The 23,467-nt window shown below is 43.3% G+C and overlaps 2 protein-coding genes across 2 annotated transcripts in view; one reads left to right on the top strand and one right to left on the bottom strand.

The window, feature by feature from the left end:
* Nucleotides 1–1,685, bottom strand: part of T265_15544 (hypothetical protein) — a gene marked incomplete at both ends in the record, with an annotated part of 24,380 nt that extends 22,695 nt beyond the window's left edge. Inside the window, one exon of the mRNA XM_009178566.1 lies at nt 1,615–1,685. Coding sequence (XP_009176830.1) covers nt 1,615–1,685 — 71 coding nt within the window. The remainder of the gene's footprint in view (nt 1–1,614) is intronic.
* Nucleotides 1,686–11,973: 10,288 nt separating this feature from the next.
* The window catches only part of T265_15543 (hypothetical protein), a gene marked incomplete at both ends in the record, with an annotated part of 21,622 nt that continues 10,128 nt past the window's right edge, over nt 11,974–23,467 (top strand). The window contains one exon of the mRNA XM_009178565.1: nt 11,974–12,111. Coding sequence (XP_009176829.1) covers nt 11,974–12,111 — 138 coding nt within the window. The remainder of the gene's footprint in view (nt 12,112–23,467) is intronic.

Below are 23,467 nucleotides of genomic sequence, written 5' to 3'. Positions count from 1 at the left end.
ATATTCTTGAAAAAAACCGTGCTGCATTATATGAAAGAGTGCGGCATTCTCCAGTTCAAAAGTGACTTTGGGATTGTTGCCTTCCATCCCAATGAGATTTGGCAGTGCGAGTGAGAGACTGGAGTCGTGGTGGTGAGTACTCTCAAACAGGGAACCTCGGCCACGTGGCATTATTCTTTCGGCAAGAATTTTCTAGCCAGCGTTTTTCAAAGACCAACTCAGACTTACTACCTATTGTTCATCGACATACTTTTTCCTTATCCGGACTGTTCGCCCTGTGAGGAGAGCTGTGTACACCAGGTGAAGTGTGACCAGGGAAAAATAATGAACCCCGGTGGCGCCGTCGTTAGTATTTTTGCCGATTTCGGCATAAGAAATCTAACAAAAGTACCTTAACAATGCTACCCAACAACGAGTCATCACGATATAAAGTCGACTTTGTCACTGTACGAAGAACCCTACTAGATTTCACAGTTAAATAGCCACTCCATGGGGAGCCGCCCAAGAACGACCGAGAAGTTGACAGCTTCCCAGTTGTCGGAAGGAGAATACCCACAAGTTGATTTTGACATTTGGTGTTCTAGTGCAAGTTGATTACCATGTAAACCTCGCAGCCATCTATATCCCTACAGAAGTTTGAAGGAGGTATGTTAACACACGAACATTATAGAGGCACGCGGCGACGAATTGAACACAAGGACTTTAAGTGATAGATACCAAATGGACTTTCCAGCTAACTGCGTAAGCGAAACTGAACATTATTTTTCTGCAGTCGGGAATACCGCACCCAATGGACCTGAATGCCATTTTTTTAATGGGGAGACCGAAAGCAGGGTTCGAAACAACGGTGACGCGAAGAGCATTCACATATCAGAGACAGGGCTCGTGGATACAGGCTTCTGACCTCTTGATCTAAGTGTTTGTTGTGCTCAGCAATTTGGTTGGGAACGCCCGACCAATACTGGGTGCACCAAATACATTGGGATGCTGATGTCCGTGCGACTGTCGACAAAGCAGTGAACTCTCCCGTTTCTGAGGTCCATTTGTCGAATGCAGTTCTGTGAGCATTCACTGAGAGCTTTCACTGAGAGACGTTGCCAAGGCAGAACTGACTTCACAAAACGGAATGACACATTCTCAACACTTCGGATCATTGTGAATTTATAGAGGATCCGTAGTTGGACGATGCTCACTCAATGAAGTTGTGTCAAATACCGTGAAGCTGTGTGGCATTAAGCCCTCTGACCTCTGATGCCTTAAGAAAAGCACTTTTCCCCATAGATACCAATTTTTGCTTTCGTTTTGCACTAATGCCATCGTATGCAATAGGATATGGGGCAAACACCTGAATCAGTCGGGGTTTCGGCGTCAATGCACGTTGGCGTTGCATATAAACAGACGCGACCGTTTCTCTAAAAAGATTGCGCGGTCTTACGAGTTGCTAAAACGGCAGTGTGCGCTCATATATGTACAGGAATGCAGGAATGTGCAACCTAATGGGCGTGCGAGCATCACCGCTTTCGGCCTTGATGAGCCGCGAACGGTTATCTAATAATAAGGTGTTGTTGGTTGTTAATCAGGTGGCGGTTGAGCTGTTAGCCAGGATTGACAAACATTTCGTTATCATACGAGGAGACATCATCAGTGCGCAGTTGGGTGGGTACTTCCTCCTTGCCTGCGTGCATTTATACAGCATTCGAAGGCTATCTATTATCTTCTGACGTGATCGGCTACTTGAACTGTAACGAATTTAGTGAATCTATACGTTTAATTGTGATCTTCGTTGCGTTGTGGTCTGCGTTCCTTTGTGTTGATTGGTTTTCCCAGCGCAAACGTGCCTATATTATTCACCACATACACAAAATAGGCACTGGCCGAGAGTTTCTTCCTCTCCACCAGGTTGCGACCAACGCGTCCAGCTTCATCCGCCTCTGCATGTGTGGCGAGTGACCTGGATTCACCCTTATGACAGCAAATGCTCAGCAGCATTCCATGACGCTGTCACAACTGGCCGTCAGCCAGAGGAGGGGCATCTTTCTGACGGCACCGTTTGTGAGTCTTCCGCGGAACGATACGAATTCTGTGAATCGGAGTCGTGACGGCCACGCATCCCATTGGTTGCAACAGTGCAATTCCAGGTTTCCGTTTGTCACCAAGTTTTGGGGCAGACCGGTTATCGAAAAAGAATATTTCCCTGAAAAACATCCCTTCGGCATCCTCCCTCGGACGAGAAAGAAGCTGGCGAACAAATGCTGTGGACAACAGGTTTTAAACATAGTTCAGTTGTTGGTGAAATCAGAACGTTCTCTATTCAAGCAAGAAAGCTGCATACCACCAGGAAATTCAGGTCCAATCTGTTTCGAATGAGCGATGGGCCCCCTGAAAATTCGACGGCTGCGGTAGGCCATAAGGAAAACCCCGTGTTTTTCTACCTCATCTCTCACGAAGATGACTATCAAAAGACGTTTGGTCTTGTCATGCGTTGGGAAAACCCCGATGTTATAACCCTCGGCCACTCGTTCGCAAGCTCGCATTACCCAACAGTTCCATGATTTCCGGGACAGCAGTTTTATTCGGCATTTTAATTAGCACAAAGTATTTCTTTAACCAACCCGTAAGCCGGGGAGAAAAACAACCGCATTTGCATGCATGCAGTCACATGAGAAATTCAATTATTTTTTATCAACAGAGCGAACACAAAGTTGCTGCCGTGTAACGGAGAAAGTCTGCAGAAAATGTAGTGCAGGTTTGTGCGAAAACTCAGAGTTTTCTACTTGATTGTTTATCCTGTGCTGCGTCAATCAATGTCCCAGGCCATCTGAAAGGTGAATAAAGGAGGAACGAGTAGGCAGAACCAAATATAATTTGCTTTATTCAGTTTACCAACAAACGGTCACAGGTTTGTTCACCGCAACAAATGACTGAAGAGTTGATCAGCTCCTTCGATTGAATTTAGAGGCGACTGAATTCGAAACATTTGAAATTCAGCTGCTTAATCAGTGGCTTATTACGGTGACTTGGTAGAGGGCGTGTGGTCGCGAGATTGACGTGCCGGGATTAGGCGCAGCTCAGTGGCCCTGAGCGAGAGAACACTAAACGAAATTTATCCATAATGAGAAAAACGGTAAAAAGTTTTGAAATTCGCTTGCAACCGGGTGGTATTTAATCCTGTCGGAGGATCGGTTAGACATAATTTCGGGAATTAGAAATAAAGAATTCACTGAGGATGCCGCTTCTGGTGATGACAGAACGTTTGCGAGCGAGCTATCGAGCTTGGCGATAATTTGATTTTCCACCTGATAATAGGTGACCTTACCGCTGTACTGGTTTCAGACAACAAAAGAAAACGAACAAAATCCAGAATTCTTACAATTGGATTGGTGCAGCCCCCCCCCCTCTGGTTGAACAAATAGGGCATTGTGAATCTGTCACTTTGTATCGCCGAAGAAATTTTATTGAAGGCGGGCAAGTTGGTGGAAGAAAAACCACCGAAATTCACCCAAGGAGCTCCTGAACGCAACATCTCACTGGTGCAAGTACACCCCCAACCATTCTTTACCAGTTGGAAATCGACCGTCGTTTGCGGATGATTTTCATGAAGGAAACAACTCACAAGGTTGCTGAAAACTCTTCGACAGCCCACGACCGGTTTCGCCCTTCTTGGGCTCATCAGGTAGGCACAGTCCCCGAGTTTCCGTCAAACGTATGTTCGAATTGAACCCAAACTAGACTGTTTCCGAGAAATACACTCTTTTGCAAATCAATTTGTTTTTGCGAAGAAGCAATCCTTCCACGCCACATTCTTTTTATCGACTAGTTACCCATCGTGTGTGGCTTTTTTGTAGCACGGTTGGTGCTTAAAGGTAACCGAAACGCCACGCGCTAAATGTTTGATCTGAAATGGTTGAATTTCTTTTAACACAATCAAGCCTTCTGCAAACTGAAATGGCCAGAACCGTTTCTTATTAAGTAAACTGTAGCTATATAATTTTCACGATCAAGCCTTCTGCAAACTGAAATGGCCAGAACCGTTTCTTATTAAGTAAACTGTAGCTATATAACTTTTCACGATGTAAATATTGGCAGTGTGATAGGCTTACCCTCATTTGTTTGTCTCGCTGCCGGACTAATGATGATAGGTAATATTATGCCCAAAACATCGGCGTTTGTTGGCGTAAAATGTTAAAAGTTAGAAAAAAATCAAGCATCGCATTGCATTTCAGGTCGTGTAATTCCCTGATTGAGTTTACGGACCTAATTTGTGACACTGGAGTGAGCGCTTCCGTTGGCTTAGAACTGAAGTAAACGCCAATTGTTGGGCGCCCTCGCACACGACTTTCAGTACTTAAGTGTAACTGATATGGGAGATGAAACTTAGGTTTCGTAGTGCTTTTGACCTGTTTGATTTTCAGATGCTGCCTTGCTGCTTGTCTAACAAATACGGGAAACACCCAGCGGGTACCGCAGTACTAGCCTCAACAGCACTCATAGCAGGGAATTTCCCATAAATATGCAACAAAAGCTGGTGCGGTAAAAGCGCTGAACTTTCCACACAAAGAGGCACAGACAACTGATCCTGTAAAAATCGAAAAACCTTTTCGCTTACCAGCCACCTCTGAAATCGTTTGACACAATTTGACCATAAAATACCGTAAAAGAAAATGGCACCAACAATCTGTGTCGGAAATATCACAGATAACATAATTACGCTTCCAGCCCTGAAATTGGTCAAACCGAAATCGTACTTTCGGAAATACCACGCTGTATGTAAATATACAGGAGCCGGCGCAAACACTGACTACGTTGGTAAATCTGAGACAAAAAAGAACACGCAAGTGGGGCGTGAAACATTCTCATCAAGTTAATTGAACTCCAGCTTTTTTCAAATCCAATTTGACGATACATCTTATGAATAAGCAGAGTGAATTCGTTGTCCGTGGAGTGGGAAAGAAGCTTGAAGGAAAGCCCGGCTCATCAACAAAACCATGGGGTTTTCTCACATCACAAACAAGACCGTCATCACAGTGCGTCAGTGGACCTAAAGCTTCCGTGCAAAGTGCATGAGTTTTATCGTACACATCATTTTGTCCGACGCATTGCCTTCTTGGTTGGCTGTGGGGCACCATTCACCAACTATCGGTTAAATTCATAGCCACATCACTCTCGTTTGAATGATCGTCCTCCTGTTCTGATGTAATTATTTCGGTGAGTCCATACCAATGGGAGGGAAGCACTGGACTCGGGTTTCGCTCTTATTAGAGCTCATCAGCAGTGCATATCCAATGGCCATATCGGGATTCGAACCCCGGACATCTGGCATGCGAGGCCAGCGTGTGACCACTACTCCACCAGCGCATGTTGGACGCATCTGAATTTTCACCTCTGGACAGGCCAATGTGTTCCCACTTAAGCGATGTGATTGGTGTGACCGACTCATGCAATATTTTTGAATAGATGCCATTTAAAATACATGAACGGCATAGTATAAATGACTACATTTTACCTCTGAACAACCACTCACCTCAACTTTCTCAACTCTTATGTCCTCTGGAAGGAAGCAGAATTTTATTGTGATAACTGCACCGGACACCAGTTATAAATCTACGTTTAACTCTTTGGGTTAACAAATTATCCGATGACTTTACACTTTTTAGACCATGATCCTAAATTATACCGTCAGAGTAACTCAGCCACCTTTTTTCTCAAGTTTCCATGAAAAAAGTTACTGTCAAACCTACCGTGGCGCAGCGCATTCCTCCATCCAGTGTTCTCTTCGGAAATGTACTTGACTCAAGGACAATGCACGTAACTCAAAGCACATATTGCGTTCCTGCTAATAATGTCAATACAAAATTAAAGCTGCGTGTACGCGCAATGTCTCAAACTGGTGTGACGCGACGCAGACACGATAGTCTATAACTAACAAATTGTTGTCTAATAAACAAACATTTGTCAAGTTTCTGAAGTTACTAAAGAGGAAAATTTCAGTAGATCATGTAGCATAGATGGCTTGTTCGCTGAGCGGGGCAATTCGATCTGAAACGTTCCTTCGACGGCCGATTTGACATCATCAGCGCTTTGTTCATTCCCAAAGGACTATTTTCGGACTTCACTGGCCCGACAAAGTTCTGAAATGGTTTAAAATATTTTGCGTAGCTAAGCACATTCCAACCACGTGCCACGAAAGGAGTCATCAGTTGCGATTACCGCCCATTGACAAATCACTCGTAGCACCATGGAAACAGAAGACAAAATGGTTTCAAATGTCATAAGCGATTGTCTGCGGCTTACGGAGAATGACATAGTGTAGAGTCACTGGAATGAACAAGTCATACATCAAAGCATGATTTACATTGATAGTGTCACTGAAAAAAAGACTCACATAAAATGTGGCTGGGTAAGTGCGAACTAAGTTAACAGCGATGGAAGTAGTTGTAAGTGGATCAAGGTACCATCGCATGAATGAATGTGGCTTACTAATTTTCCACCCCTGAAAACCTAGATGAAACAAAGATGGCCATTACTCAGTACCGCTTGGGAAGAATATCACATCGCAGTCGACTGCACTGCACACGACCGTGTCTTCAGTTCCATCATGAAAATGAGCGCAAACAGATCACCACTCGAGAATAGGGTTTTTTAACAAGGCTGTCCACTTGACAATAGAGCGATCACTGTGGCGAGTGATTGTCATGTCCCACGAACCCAACTAGTGGGTGGGAAAACTGTCACACATGATCACTTTCTTCACACAAAGACTAAGAGCATTACTGATTGGAGATGTGTGTACTGGAGATCGTGCCGGAAACAGACAGCCCCACAAATGATGGACATTATCCGATGTAGACGTGGTCATCACGACAAGACCAGGAAAACAAAGTACTGTTTCCATTTTTAGAAAAGGCGAAAACGTAGGAGAGCGAAACATGATGCATCCTACCCAACACCCGATTATAAAAAACATAAATTGCGGAAAAATGTAGAATGAGAACAGCGGATCAGCTGAAGATGCAGGGTTTCTGTGATCCGGACCGTCACTTTGAACTTTGGCTGAACAACACTACTGGAGCTCCGTGGCCTGAGACAGTTTGTCTTGAAGCCTGAAAACTCTAAATCGAATGCAAATATTTGACATTCGAGTCTGGGCAAGTCAACTCCTCGTGCACTAGAGCATGACGGTTTGCGATTGGGCGCACACTAGTTACAGGATCTTATCAAGATTATCCCTCAACCATAAAGTTCTTTTGCTCTCCAATGCACTCATCATTTGATCGTAACCAGTAGCCTAAAGCCTCATGTTTTGATGGTCAGCATTCTCCATGTAATACATTGCTTATGATGGGTGAAAAGTAGTAATCAACCTATGCACCGGGTCAAACAACTCAGCTACGTTGTTCCTTGCTACTTAAAGGTTAGTACGGAACGTGGGTGCGTTATCCATTTTGCATTAGCTGAGCGACTGATCGATAAAATATGCTGTGACGCACTAAATGGCATGTATCGCTCTCATTTGATCTGGATGTTCAAAACAACCGTCAACCTGGAAGTGATCGCCTGGGCTGGTTGTACACTGCTGACGGCTGAAGGTTGAACGTTGGTTATTTTTTCGTGTAGCTGCTTTTTTCTGCTTTGAGAAATTTGATTTCATAATTCGGGCAGCACACAAGCAGTAACTTAGTGTGACCCTGTCCGAATACGATGCCAATCTGATTTGAAATGGTTCAAGTAGAACCCAAGGTTGACAGAACCTCGGGGACTACGCCTGACTGATGAGCCTCAAGAAGGGCAACACCGGTCGTGGGCTGTCGAAGAGTTTTCGGCAACCTTGTGAGTAGTTTTCTTTATGAAATGGATCAAGTTGCAATCACGTGCCAGAACGTGTCTTGGAAAGTGGAGCCTAGATATTCGGTGAAGAACTTGTGTTAGCGCGGTTCTTCCTTTCAACCTGTAAAGGTATTCTCTTCAGTCATGAATGACTTTGGTGCGCTGAATTCAGACAAACATGTGCATGTTTCATGAGGCATCTGTATTACTAAGCAAAGCAATTTTTCACTCAATCGAATTTTAAATTGAACATTCGTCAAATTCCGAATAATTAGGGAAAGTTTGTAGCAGCTAAAATGTGGCAAAATATTAGACAGTGAAGTCGGGCGATGGATTCGTCTTGTTGATAGACGAACACGGCGCCACCCCGCTTGCTATCCGCAAATTGCCATAACTCAAAAAAGTACATTTGTCAGTCTACCGGCGAGCTGCATCTTTCTTTTGGCAGCGTACCAAGCGATCGACAAGCACATATCCAGTGTGCTGACCAGCGTGAGCGGTAGATTAGCCGATTTGCTGAATGAGGCTCAACTCGCACGGATTGGAAATCAAAAGAGATTCGAACATCGTGTGAATACGGTGGGCACCATCACAAAATCGCAACACGAAAATGAACATATCGGATTTTAATTGCTCTTTCGGCTGCATGGCGTCGTTGGAGTAGCCAGTGACAGAAGCTTTGTTAATTACATAAATATTTCGCAGGATGGATCAATGTATAGTCAGCATATACTTAACAGGGTAAGCTTCTAGAAATTTGGCAACTTACCAGGCTTCCATCTACCACTCGCTGCGCGAAAACAAAATGGAGTGGGATCTACGCACTCTGGTTGAACACCTGAATGTTGAACATCTTGCTATATATCAGACACACTTCGTACAGTGCATTGTGCGCTTATCGATCAGAGTGGATAATTAAAAAGTTTCGGTCCGTTTTTTCTCTTGTTTTGGTCTGTGTGATTGGCTTCTTGCTCCGCCCACTATGGTATATCAAAAGGCACGGTAGCTTTACACAGCCCTTTATGGAGACAAAGGAAACTCATTACAACTGTATTTATAGGGTAGTCACAGAGTGTTCCACAACGTCGTGCCAGAATCTCCGTGAGGGGCGAGAAGCGTCGAGTTTGAGATGCTCGATTCAGATTGGCTGGCACTCTGACCAATCAGGACATGCATTTGTTCAGTCCGTAGACCGAACTTGGGCCATGCGTCCAATTGATGTGATGTTCGGTTAATAAGGACGGTTACAATTTCTTTCCTAATGTTTGAATTTGGAGCAACGGTAGTTGAGCTAGTGATGCAGACGACAAAATCAACGGCGATTGGACAGAACATGGGAGAGCGGCAGGTTCCACAAGAAGCAAAAGATGTGTCTGAAAATCTGGTCCGCTCTCCTGTTAGTCTTCATTATATTTCTTTTGTTCACTTGTGCGCACATTTGCTATCGCAATATAGTTCGATGCTGCACAAAACGTAGAGGTCGAACACTAAGATTCTCCCGAAGCCACCAGGTAACATTTGACGGCGGCACATTAGGCACCTGTGCCCAGCGTGCGCGAACCACGCACAAGTGCGTCCTCAGAAGTAATGGGAGACATCACATGGATCGACACACCGGACAAACAAGAAAAAATCTGCAGTTCAGTGATATTCCGAGGGTAGCCAAGTTGAGTATATGTCATTGTTCGGGAAAATGATACTCCTGACGATTGGATTGCATCCAGTATTGTAAAACAAAGGAGCGCATTGGATGACAAGTATTGGATTACCTGTTTAAAGTCATTTCAAGCGAAACCACTCAGTTCCTCGTAAAGACGGCCTATTTGAAGGGAGGATACTTCCGGCTAAATTCTGTTGGATTGTTCTACCTCGAACAGAAGAGAAATGCCAGGAAGATCAACACGGCCGGAGCGAATCAAAGGAGGGGCACACACCCACATGCACGCAGGAAAACACTAATGCATTTGACAAATTTGATCAATAAACAGACTTGCACATCTGGACATGAGTTCCGAGGACTAAACCGCATCAATGGGCCGATGCAAGTGCTGGCCGAAATAGGTTAGCTCCCAGTCGCCTACATAACTCGCCAAAACTCTACTTTATATCCATTCTGTGCAGGCATTGAACAGTCCAGTGAGCTAAACCTCGTCTTTCTCGAACGCCTTAAAGTCAACTCGAGTGTCACGAAGCCTGATGATGAATGTAATCAAGGCTAATCTACCACGCAAAACCGACAACTTTATCAGAGGGTACCATAGGTAGCAATTTTCCGAAAGCAGTCTGTCAAACGTTTGAAAATCAGGGAACGTGTCCGTTGCTATGTGGCCTCCAAGTAATTGGTCCGTGACTGCGTTTTCATAATACTTGTGTTTCCAAATTCGATTGACTTGCTTTTCTTCAGAGTATCGAGTGTGATTTTTCTTCATCACAGGGAAGTTCCTTGTACTCATGTTGTCCTTCTCCAAATTGAATTGTCTGGGTCGAATAGTATTAAACTTGAGGGTTCACGTGATGGGCCTCAAAACGGAGGTAAACAAATAAAACGATTAAAATTTGTCGTGGAAACAAAAAATAAATAACTGGTGTAGTGACTTTGTCAAGAGAACTTAATAAATTGTCGTTTATTTCCTTGTTTCATGTTTTCCATCTAAATATCATCCTAGACATTGCCTTTTTCAGGACATCTCTCCGTGCTAGCCTTGCTGTTGACAAACTGCTAACAGGGCCATTATGAGTGGTATCATTTTGCAAACGGTGCATTAATTTGCTTCTGTGGGTATCAGGATTGCAAGCAGACCAAATAAGTAGTAGATGTGACAAGGTAAGAGTCAGTTCGTGGGCTAGTGAATACATCGGGGATAGAGTGCAGTACTACAATACTGCTGATGCGCACACTGTGGATGCTGTGGTTACGATCAACTCAAGATCCGGTGGAATTTTGGCTTCAGGCGCTCCCATTCCTACAAACATCATGATGTTACGATCCTCACGTAATTTGCCCAATAATGTAAAATTCCTTTGAGTGATAGAAATCACAAGCAAGAAGGGTATGTGCTCAAGGGAACCGGGAGGATACATAGTTCCAAATCCATCTTCACTATTTTCGTTACTCACTCAGCGATTTTATCAATGAGGGGATGTCAGAGTCACGATCCTACTTCAGCATCGATTGTCATGTAAATAGCTTGTTTGTTGTTTGTCACAATTCGACTGGAGCTCACATATTCGTGTTATGGCGATGCATCCGTTTGCTCGCAGTATTCTACATATCGTATCTTGTTGGATTTATACGTCATGCGGCGCCAATAGGATTTAGTGAATTCGAATTCGCGGATGGCATCGTTTGTAGTGATCCTGACACTGGATTTCAATGGCTTATATAAATGCTCTAAATTTGTCAGATAGGTGACAAAATGGCGGTTCCCACCAAGGATGAATTTTCCATATAGATATTAGTAAAACACATAAACGTGACGTGTCACTTGAACGTATAATCGTACAAAACGATGGAAAAGTATCTTGCAATTGGTGAATGACCATAGACAATAATGAAGTTAACCGTGGAATTCAGTTAGCCAAAAATATTTTCGGTCCACTGCTCTACCATTTGAAGTGGTCGGCAATGAGTTGCTCAAGCCCTCCTTCTGCATTCCCCTACTTATATACTCACCCGAAATGTAGAGTGGGGCTTCTGCAAATTAATCCGAAATGCCAATACAAACTGAATGAGAAATCCAGCAAAATGCTCAACATTAGTAAAATTGGGCAGCCCTTATAAACTCATTAGCGTTTATAGTCAGGGTTATGGCAAATATCATGAAAGTTAGAGAATCACGTGACGATAATTTTTAGATGAAAAGAACGCCTGATTCGAATGGTTTACATGTGGACGTCATGAACTGAGCGTCGTCGCATTTGAGCGATAGATATATGGCATAAAAACAGTAGACTGTGTAGAAAAAGTAGTGCCAACCTACCTCGCAGGAAAGTAGTGGGGACTGTGGGATGAGTAAACATTTTTAGATTAGACTTACCGCCTAATGAGAGTAAGTAGACTGGGGATGTTTGCTTTCCTTAGTTGAAAACAACACGAAGTAATTGGTATGACGAATCTTACTTTTTGCAGCGTCTTGTAGCACTGAAAAGATGGGTGGATTTGCGCGGAATTTCAACGGTTCCTATATACAAGATTTGGAGACTAGTAAACATGAAAATGTTCACCAAAAGGCTTACCCGCATGCACAGTTCCTTGGCGCTCTAAAACAGTTGAGATGTGTCGTGAGAGTAATTGGATTGATATGATTTCCTCAAATTTAGCAGAAAACTAATGATAGTTGGCAAACGGGAAGACTTAAACACTTGGTCTCTGAGCAGAAAGAACTTACGGTCATTAGAGTGCTCACTCTCATTTTAGCTGAAGCCGGTTTATGAATACCTTCAAGAATCTTTGAAGCTTTGAACGTTGGCAAGAATGTCACATTGGACAACAAATCTCGGATCTCCTAGTCCGAGCTTGCTTTACCTTCAGGATTTGGGCTATCCTTTTTAGTATTGAACGTCCTTAGTCTGTTTTGCCACCGACATGTCGTATGTATAAGATCGATATCCTATCGTATCACTTCCGTGCCTGATTTGAGGCCGGTTTGCAGCACATATATTTCGCAGGTAGTTCGAAACGCACGTGTGTGGGGTAGGTGCACATAGGTAAGCCTCTACCTACGGTGCAGTAACCGATTCTTTGTTCATCTCGCCAAAACGTCCATGGTTTACTAAGCCTGGTGACCGACGTTCAGATCGGAAATGACCTGCGGTGAATAGCACAAAACACGTACGTGGTATCGACACTTGGTCTAGAAGCAAAGCACAGGACAACAAATTATCGGAGATTTCGGAGACCCGGTGGTAAATTGCAAAATAAAATAAAACTACACAAACAGTCCATGTTCTTCCTCTTTTCGTTGATTTCAACTGACTGCACTCAACATACTATTCCGTCTCACCAGCAGCCATGTTTTCAACCGCGTTTATTGCTTAAGTTGCAACTTCACTTACATCGAGGGGAATTTTTACAGATGCTAGCAAAATTTCTCAATGCCAACATGTTGAACTATTGATCTACTGACTCCTGACGTGTCTACCGAAGTGGACGATTAGATTACTGACAAGTTCTCACAATAGGAGAGACATCTGCAATGCTCACACTGATTCGTTTCCTCGTTTTACCTGATATGATTTGGTCGTTCCCACTAGAGTTGGGTTGATCAAGTAAAAACACCATGTTTCTAACGCAGCTAAAAAATTTTCATTCGGTTGATCGTGTTTGTGGTGGCCGGATATTTCTCAAACCCACTATGGTACTGTACGGAATGTGCCACTTCTGCGTTGGTATTTTACTGAATTGCTCGTTTATGTTCTATCTCCACACAATTATTGGCACCCCTTTTAAATCCAATGGGCTCCAGGTTTCTAGAGATCTTTCTGTTGGTCGCTGCAGTGCTTTGGCATCTTTTTATGTAAAAATTGCGGTTGCTCAGCTGTTTTTTCTCTGTGCTGTTCTTGAGGAAACCGCAGGGGATTGGTAGAATACCACATTTTCACAAATTTATACATAGGAATCAGTGCGAAATTAACGGAAAGTGAGGTAAGCAACTACAAGGCAATGCCCCTTTTTATTATCGGACAAATTGTGAACGAATGTCTCCCTTCACCGAAATGTTCAGTAGCCACCTAACCCACAGGCAGTTGATATACCACAGACTATAATAAACTCCTCAGGTGGAATCATTCCTATGAACTCAAAGGGGTGTCAACAAACAAGGAGATGGGCGAGATTTCCATGGGGATTTGGCAATTCACAGCTAGATGTCTGCCTGGATATCAAGTACGTTTACATAACAGTGACTCATATCGCCTATCGCGAAGGCAAGTTCGTTGATAAGCTGAACGTCTCTAACTTGTTGGATCAGCCCCAACGTTTAGTTAGAACGCGGCTGNGTCACCTATCGCGCAGGCAAGTTCGTTGATAAGCGGAATGTTTCTGACTTGTTGGATCAGCCCCAACGTTGAAAGGCTAAACGCTGCACCATTCCTCCTTGTACGCTTCACATCCACTGTTGAGACCGCAGGTGACCAAATTTAAACTGCCAGAAGATGTTTTTCCACAGTACGTACCCGGTGCTGAAATGCCTGATGAAGTGAGCGACAAAGCGGTGGATATAGTAACAGTCAATTTGCCAAATCCGCATGTATATGAGCCCATTAGATCAGTGCTGAAAATCCGTTAGCTGCATTGTGGTGACAATGTTGAAATTTCTGGGCAAACTGGGGACAAAATAGCGCTTTTATGGATCTGTTGAACCACCAGTAACCCAGGAGGAAATTTATACGTTATGAACGGATTCGTACTTCAAGCAAACTGGGTATCCTATGGTTGAAGACTGGTAGGAGTTTGACATAACTTTATATATCTGATCTCATCCATTCGGAGGTTATAACGCCAGCGAATGAAAGTCTGATACGCCTGTGATACTTTCAAGCTAATTAAAACTAATGGTCTATCCGACGGATTAAATGTTTTACCTGAGTCTAGTTCGCGTTGATAATGCTTCTACCGAGATTCGTGAGTGAACAAATACTTCTATTTTACGTTTTCTTCGTGGTAAGCGAACTAAGATCTTGTGAACCCGAAGGATATATCAACTTTTAAAAATGCTACGCTGCATGATCATAAAATGAGTGACCATGTGAAGGGTACGTAACTATATTACCGGAAACGTCTCTTGTGACAACTCAGTATTGCGGGCATTTTAGCAGAAATACCATTAGAAAAAGCATTGCTTGGGGCAGTCATTTGACATAGTTATCAGCATGTCGGCCACGCACAATTAAGTCTGCCACTTATGCCACAAATCGTGATGCTTCAACTGACAAAGTTATTCACATGAATGAAGTGGCTTTGAACAGACCTATACTTGAATATGGTTAACGTACTCCGAATCAAATCAAGGACTGCAAAAGAAATTTGACAAAACTCGCATGATTTCGACACATTTGGATAAGAACAACTCTGAGGTCATTTACTGTGGGGATCGGTACCTAGCACTATCAGAATAAACCCGCTAACGTTGAAGCCGAGGATATCATCCTTTGATCAGTGGGTGTATACACCACCTCTAACTGTGTATTAGTATGTATTTGTTAGAGTAACCATCAACTCGACAGCATAGTTTTCCGTCTTCTTGGTCATCGACAGGGCGCAAAATCCAAGCAATTCCTGACAAGCCGGAAAGGCTGTTTGTACTTTTTCGTTGCCAAACCCATGATGATAACCGATGACAAAAATGTGAGCTATTTAAAATGGGTTGAAAATTTGGTAGAACAGTTGATCGAGTTAGCATCACGCAGACCGTCTCAACTAATATGCTCGGGCCTCACTAAACCAGCAGTATCTTGTCATCGCGCAATCAATCATAGTTGGCGGGTTGGGGCGGTGCCTCATCAGTTATGTAGATCCTGTGGCCAGAGATATTTGTTGTGCATGACACTCGGTCATCGGTATGCAGTCATCTTCAATCCTCGGGTGATTTTGTCAAGATTGGACAAACCGTGATATGAACGTTTCGTAAGGGATGAACAAGATGGTGTATATTGCTCAACTCAGTGGATGACAGAAACGCTGTTTGCCCAACTTGTGTCACATACGATTTGTATATGAGACCGCTTTGTCCATAAGGTCAAAGGAAGCACCATAGCTGTGGACTAGGTTCATAGGCATTGAAGGTTGATCTTGCTCTCAGCTTACGCCGAACTGACTTACCTACAAAGGCAATGGGATTAAAAGCATTAAAGTTTGATCAACTCTCGAATCTGCTTTAACATTCAGCACGGCTAAAAAATCATCAACATTAATTTCCTGCTTTTGGACACGTATGACTGTAGCGATCAAGGGTTTTGAAATATAATTCGATTATATGCCTTGAGAAAAACTCTTTTATTTGGTTGTGAGCGAAATAAATCCTGCAGGTTAGAAGCTAATTGCGGGGACTGTTCTAACAGTGGCAAACAGCGGGGCTGATTTCAACACACGGGGGACCTTGTTTCGATTTTGATCAGAGCTTGGTGCTGAATGTTCGACATTGATTCTGGGTTTGTGACAAATAGGTCTGTTCATGGACAAAGCAAACGAAACAGCCAGTGGCCCTTTCTAATGGGTGCATAGTGGGGAAACGAGATGTACAATTCAACACAAAACCTACGTGACCGAGTGGGGGCCGCTGAAATATAGTGCATTGTTTTTTGTAAATGACAGCGCATCGACAGCCAAACTCCATGCTTTCAGACCCATCGTAATTAGAATCATTTGTTTTGCCCGCAAAAGTGCCCCAGAGACAGGCTGGAAAGGATCAATATGCACTTATTTCCCGTAGACCAAAGAGATATTGTTAATTAAGTGAGGTAATTATTTGTTTCCCTATACCTCGGGCTAATTCATTGCCCTTCCGGTGATTGCTGAAGTTTCAGGACAGACCTGTTCTATTTTATACAAAGTCGACTCCACATCAACCGTTTCTTTATGGCCGATTTATTGACATTCTTTTCTGGGCTTGTTTTTGAACTTTTGCCCCACTTTGAACTGAATAACATTTTAATTTGTCCGATAGCACACTGCCCTTTCTGTGCCATCCTGTGTTGCTTAATGCCCAAGGTGAAATCTAACCGTAAGCCTTTCCTTGATTCTGCTCACGAGTTACTGTTACTTTCTCATAGAATCACGGTCTACCTGTCTATACTGTCTGCCAACAACCAATTCAATATATTATTCACTGCCCAGCTGCGACTACTGAACAAACGCAGCTGACGTTCGTAGAACTCGACTCCGACGCAATTATTACCGACCGTCCGTCGGTGAATCAGACTACAGGTTACCCGCCAGGTAGGACACCTAGATCATGTGTTTACACTAATTAACCAATTCCGTGCTTTAAGATCAAGGCCTTAGCACAGGACAGTAGTGATATCGTCCGCAGGTGCTTTGTGTACTGCGTGATGTGCTTCGAAATGCATATCATTGTCCTTTAGTTGCGCCCATGTGAGTTTGGTGTGCGAATTCGCCGTGGTAAAGTAGCTGTTATTTTGTTCGCCAGATTTTCGATTCTTTTTGACAGATGTAATAAAACAGACATTTTGTTGCAAATTTGATGCTCGCTATGCAAGCTGTTTTGAGGGCTTCAGACGGTCATTCCGAGCCGCTGTAGGCCATCAATTGATAAGTCCCAACAGAGTCAGCAAATGACACTGGCTTATGGGTTATTGGCCCGCCAGTCGTGGTCACCCACCGGGCGATGACGGTGCATTGAAAATTCCACGGACAAGTTAAAATTCCATGGCAGACAATCGCGCCAACCATCTACGCTGAGTAGCCTATTCCTTCATCCCATAAACATCTGATGTGTTTAGGATGCATTTCACCTAACATGGAGACCACCATTCGTTGAAAATAAATGGATTGATCAGCGTTGGTCAGGTCCCTCCGTTTACAACCACTCCGCATCGCTAAGTAATAATTTCGTAATATGACTCACCTGCATCGAGAAACTCTTTGACTTGGTAGGGAACAGGTGAACAGGAAAGACAATTGGCTGTGTTGATTTAGAACCCGAAAATCAACAGGGTTTGTAGTTGTGAGAAAATGGTGAACAGTTCATATTCTGCATTGAGAACTACTTGTGTACATTGAGAGTAATTTTATTTCTTTGATGAAATCAGGCTAATGAGACCCGGGCTGTGGATTGATCCAAAAGTTCGATTTGCGTGATTGGAAGGTAGAAACTGTCGGTGTTTAGTCAACATTGTTGATACAAAACAGCCCTCGGCGATACTTCGTAAGCATCTTGAAGATAAGGAAAGGCCATACATAAGGGTTGCGGGCTTTCTACGGCACCCACGCATCTCTTCCACAGTGACAGTACAGTGTGCGCTGCCGGATGGCACTAACTGAGCATCTATCAATACAACTACTAGTAAGTGGTAAGTACTCAAGAGTGGAAAATCACAAATTAGCAAGATGTTCGCAAAACACTTAAACATGTCCACAGTTGGGACACATTGTCACCAAGCCCATGCAGATTCAAGGACGCTCTAAAGAAGATATCGTTACAGTGCATACTTGCGTCCCGTGGTCAGTACCACTTCCAAAATCTGTCTGCATGTGGTCGTCTAAATCTGATTAGATGTTTGCAGATGAAGTTCCGCTCAGTATTTTGATTAGTGCGCTTGATGCGCCACGCAACCGTACATTGGACATCGAAATCAAGTTCACTGACAAGCGGTCTCCAGGGCTAAGCGATGTCAAGCCAGATGGACCATCGATAATTGATGCGGACCCAAGGTGGTTTCCTGTTGCAGTGAAAACAATAGAACGAGCCCAGTTCGACCTCATATATAGATCATTCCGTGAAATATACTCTGTAAATCCTGGTAAATTCGTTTTTCATGAACAGATGAGACTAGACAGCTCTTGTGTTGCTGGCACTGTCAGACACAAACTATTACCGGAATTCCTTTAGTGATCATACGCTGAATCTGTGATTTTTTCAGTCATTTTTTGGCAAACTTGTGTCTTCCCACCAACGGCAGGAAAACGGCCAATGTGTTAAAAAAGAGGATATTAGTTCGTTATGTACTACTCATAAGGTTTCTGAAAATCCGTCGACAGCCCATTAGCGGTTTCGCCCTTTTGGGGCTCATCAGGTAGGCGTAGTGCCCGGGTTTCCGTCTACCTTCTGTTTTACTTATGTTCTTTTCTAAGCTGTATCCAAGCTGTATTTTGGCCACTGTTCCTCAACACTTGATTCTGCTCACGAGTTACTGTTACTTTCTCATAGAATCACGGTCTACCTGTCTATACTGTCTGCCAACAACCAATTCAATATATTATTCACTGCCCAGCTGCGACTACTGAACAAACGCAGCTGACGTTCGTAGAACTCGACTCCGACGCAATTATTACCGACCGTCCGTCGGTGAATCAGACTACAGGTTACCCGCCAGGTAGGACACCTAGATCATGTGTTTACACTAATTAACCAATTCCGTGCTTTAAGATCAAGGCCTTAGCACAGGACAGTAGTGATATCGTCCGCAGGTGCTTTGTGTACTGCGTGATGTGCTTCGAAATGCATATCATTGTCCTTTAGTTGCGCCCATGTGAGTTTGGTGTGCGAATTCGCCGTGGTAAAGTAGCTGTTATTTTGTTCGCCAGATTTTCGATTCTTTTTGACAGATGTAATAAAACAGACATTTTGTTGCAAATTTGATGCTCGCTATGCAAGCTGTTTTGAGGGCTTCAGACGGTCATTCCGAGCCGCTGTAGGCCATCAATTGATAAGTCCCAACAGAGTCAGCAAATGACACTGGCTTATGGGTTATTGGCCCACCAGTCGTGGTCACCCACCGGGCGATGACGGTGCATTGAAAATTCCACGGACAAGTTAGAATTCCATGGCAGACAATCGCGCCAACCATCTACGCTGAGTAGCCTCTTCCTTCATCCCATAAACATCTGATGTGTTTAGGATGCATTTCACCTAACATGGAGACCACCATTCGTTGAAAATAAATGGATTGATCAGCGTTGGTCAGGTCCCTCCGTTTACAACCACTCCGCATCGCTAAGTAATAATTTCGTAATATGACTCACCTGCATCGAGAAACTCTTTGACTTGGAAGGGAAAGGTGGACAGGAAAGACAATTGGCTGTGTTGATTTAGAACTCGAAAATCAACGTGGTGTGTAATTGTGAGGAAATGGTGAACAGGTCATATTCTGCATTGAGAAGTACTTGTGTACATTGAGACTAATTTTATTTCTTTCATGAAATCAGGCTAATGATACCGGGCTGTTGATTGATTCTAAAGTTCGATTTGCGTGATTGGAAGGTAGAAACTGTCGGTGTTTAGTCAACATTGTTGATACAAAACAGCTCTCGGCGTTACTTCGGAAGCATCTTGAAGATGAGGAAGGGCCACACATAAGGCTTTTGCGGGCTTTCTACGACACCCGCGCATCTTTTCCACAGTGACAATACAGTGTACTTTGCCGGATGGCACTAACTGAGCATCTATCAATACAAATATTAATAAGTGGTAAGTACTCAAGATTGTGAAATCACAAATTAGCAAGATGTTCGCAAAACACTTAAACATGTGCACAGTTGAGACACATTGTCACTAAGCCCACGCAGATTCACGGACGCTCTAAAGAAGATATCGCTACAGTGCATACTTGCGCCCCGTGGTCAGTACCACTTCCAAAATCTGATTAGATATTTCAGATGAAATTCCGCTTAGTATTTTGATTGGTGCGCTTGATGCGCCACGCAACCGTACACTGACATCGAAAATCAAGTTCACTGACAAGCGGTCTCCAGGGCTAAGCGATGTCAAGCCAGATGGACCATCGATAATTGATGCGGGCCCAATGTGGTTTCCAGTTGCGGTGCAAACAATAGAACGAGCCCAGTTCGACCTCATATATGGATCATTCCGTGGAATATACTCTGTAATTCCTGGTAAATTCGTTTTTCATGAACAGATGAGACTAGACAGCTACTCTTGAGTTGCTGGCACTGTCAGACACGAAGTATTTCCAACATTCCTTTAGTAAGCATACTTTGGATGTGATGTTTTCCAGTCATTTTGCTGGCAAATCTGTGCCATCCTACCAACGGCAGGAAAACAGCCAATCAGTTAAAAAAGAGGATGTTAGTGTGTAATGTACTACTCATAAGGTTTCTGAAAATCCGTCGCCAGCCCACTACCGGTTTCGCCCTTTTTGGGGCTCATCAGGTAGGCGCAGTCCCCGGGTTTCCGTCAACCTTATGTTTTACTTGGATATTAGTTTCTTTTCTAAGCTTCATCCAAGCTGCATTTTGGCCACTGGTCGTCAACAGAAATCCGAGGTGCATTTACAAATTAGATAAAGAGGTGTTCATGAGGTTATTGTGACTTCCATCACTTGACGTGTTTTAAAACAGAAACTTTTGGGAATTTTCACACTACTCACTTATTGGCGAAACCTCTTTCCAGTCTTTAATAGAAGAGCAAAGCACATACGTCGATGACTCCCGTTGAGCGGTGACGGTGATCAATATGAAAATCAGGATGTACACATGAACGCCGGATGGATCTCTCACCGAAGACATTTATTACCAACCAAGTGAAAGATTCGTAGCTGGTCTATATTTCTAACTTGGGGCGTTAGATTAACGTTGTAGTATTTTCCCCCAGTGACATATAACAAATAGAATAAGAAACCTTGGAGATTAACGCCGAACGATTAGCCAAAATTCACTCAGAATGAAATCGAGCACAAAACGAACAACAGCATTCAGACAACCAAAAGGGATTCCATTGTTTGCGTGATGTCTTTATTGAACTCATTCTGGACGCACCGGAAAATGTGGACAATATTGCACGAAAGACGTGGGCGGAAGCACAGAACTCACAAGCTACATGAGCTGAAAACCAAATTTGTTGGAAATGTGGAAACGTGATCACTGACATTCTTGTGGTTAAATGCATAGCTCTGTCGTACAGTTAATCAGTTTCCGGCGGACTGCAGTTGAACGGGAAATCTTCAATCAAAGGAAGTACCAAGCTCAGCGTCACACAGCCTTATTCGACTGTCTCATAAAGTCGAAAGACTGATGCCTTCGAAGTCTAATTCATGTATTATGGGTAGAATCGATGCCTGATTTGGGCAAATGTTTGAATGCCTGTGCAGCTTGATTTTCTACACCGTCATCTCGAAGATGAAAGACTCTGCTCGATATTGTTTTGCAGCTTGGAGACTCTGATGTGTCAAACAAGCTGCCCCTGATCCGGCTGCATTTAACTATTTCATCAAGGTTTCCAATTACCACTGGAAATCTGGTATAATGACATAAATAGCCCACACCCATCTTCGTCACGTGACCCGCATCTATCGGGAAACACATCTCGTGCCCCACATCTACAGCTGAAGAATGCAACGAAACTTCTGGCCTACTTGTGCAGTTTACGCACAGCAAAAATTTAGATCGCCAATGTTAAACGACACCACAGTGCAAAATTTCAGACGAGGTGAGCAGACCGAGTGACAAACCCACTCGCTGTCTTTAGGGTTCGACGACGGAGGAGGGGAACTGTTGTGAATGTGAGCGTGTGAAGCGACCTACCTTGAATCACTGCAACGCTGTATCCATACACTGAAGATAAACATTTGTGAGATGGAAAAACATCATCCATTTGATACATTTTTATGACCGAATCAATTTGTAAATTTCATCACTTCAAGACTATAATTGGGTGCGTGGACCGCATGGCTACTTTCATGGTATCCAAAAAAAGAGAGCTTCTGGAAACAAACACCACGTAGCCATGCGAGTACGTGATCTCCAAAGCACTTGGGGAAAGAATACCATCTAAAAGTGTATTTTACTTAGTACGGTCTTAGATTTTGATGACCTTTGTATTCCATCTTTTCTCACTCACACATGCAAGAATGGAAAATACCATCTAAGAGTGGACGCCTTTTGGCAGTACATCACAATTTAAACTTTCGTCTCAAGTTAAGCGTTCAACCGATCAACCGTTAACCCTTGTGCATGTGACGAAAAATTTCAACTAGAAGCGTTCAAATGAGTTGACATATAATTTCTATCCAAATTTCATTTGAAGCTTTTCCGTGTACACCAGGAACCGCCAACCATTCAAGTTTTGAACAACGTGAGAACCTGACAATGCTACTCATTACTATATTTTACAGTCTTGGATTTTGATGACCTTTGTATTCCATCTTTTCTTACTCACACATGCTAGTGAAGATAATCAAATAACAACGATGAGCTGTTTTAGAATGCATGATGATGCCATGTAGCAAGAGCTGGAAAGTTTCGGGATGCAAACTCAAGCCGTCGTTGCCCTCGCATGCAATTGAAGGCGAATATTACTACGGTACCAACGTGCCCGAATGCGGTTGAAATTTTCTGGACGTTCACGGAAATTCAAGTGGAGGATTGAAATCATTCATTCTTAAAACGCCGACGAGATATTCACTTTCATTTGAAATGGCTTCTAAACTCTTATTTCGTGTTTGCTATTAAAGAACGTACCGACGGAGAGCTTAACTCCCGTTCAACGCTACTGATCAGAGATACTATAAAGTTTGACACGAGTTGTAGAATGGGATGTAAACATCTATTCCTGATTGGGTTGGTTGCCCAGTTTGTCTGAATTGGCGGGTGAGAAATTGCAAAATTTGTATGCTCAAACGATTTGCCCCGGAAACCTCTTATGTCGTCACCCTTATCTACCTAATTAGAGTTATTTAGCAGTAGCAATTTGTGTTTCAGCTGACACTCTGGTAAACTCACAAGTAGCGGGCAAATTGCTGTAAGAACGAATGGTTGCCTGTTAAAGCCTCTCGAGTGCAGTTACTATTTTCGTTGAATGAATAGAAAGTTATGACGGCCAATCAGTCAGATGGGTACATTGTTGGTTGAAATTTTCCACACGAATGCTTCAGTATTACTAAGAATCCTGTGTTACCAAGATTACCTGGGCCCTGGTGATCTTAATGCTGGTTGGCGTACCAGAGAGAA

Source organism: Opisthorchis viverrini, assembly GCF_000715545.1.
Source record: "Opisthorchis viverrini unplaced genomic scaffold opera_v5_597, whole genome shotgun sequence".
Lineage (NCBI taxonomy): Eukaryota > Metazoa > Platyhelminthes > Trematoda > Opisthorchiida > Opisthorchiidae > Opisthorchis > Opisthorchis viverrini.
This window is presented reverse-complemented; position numbering and strand designations above follow the sequence as displayed.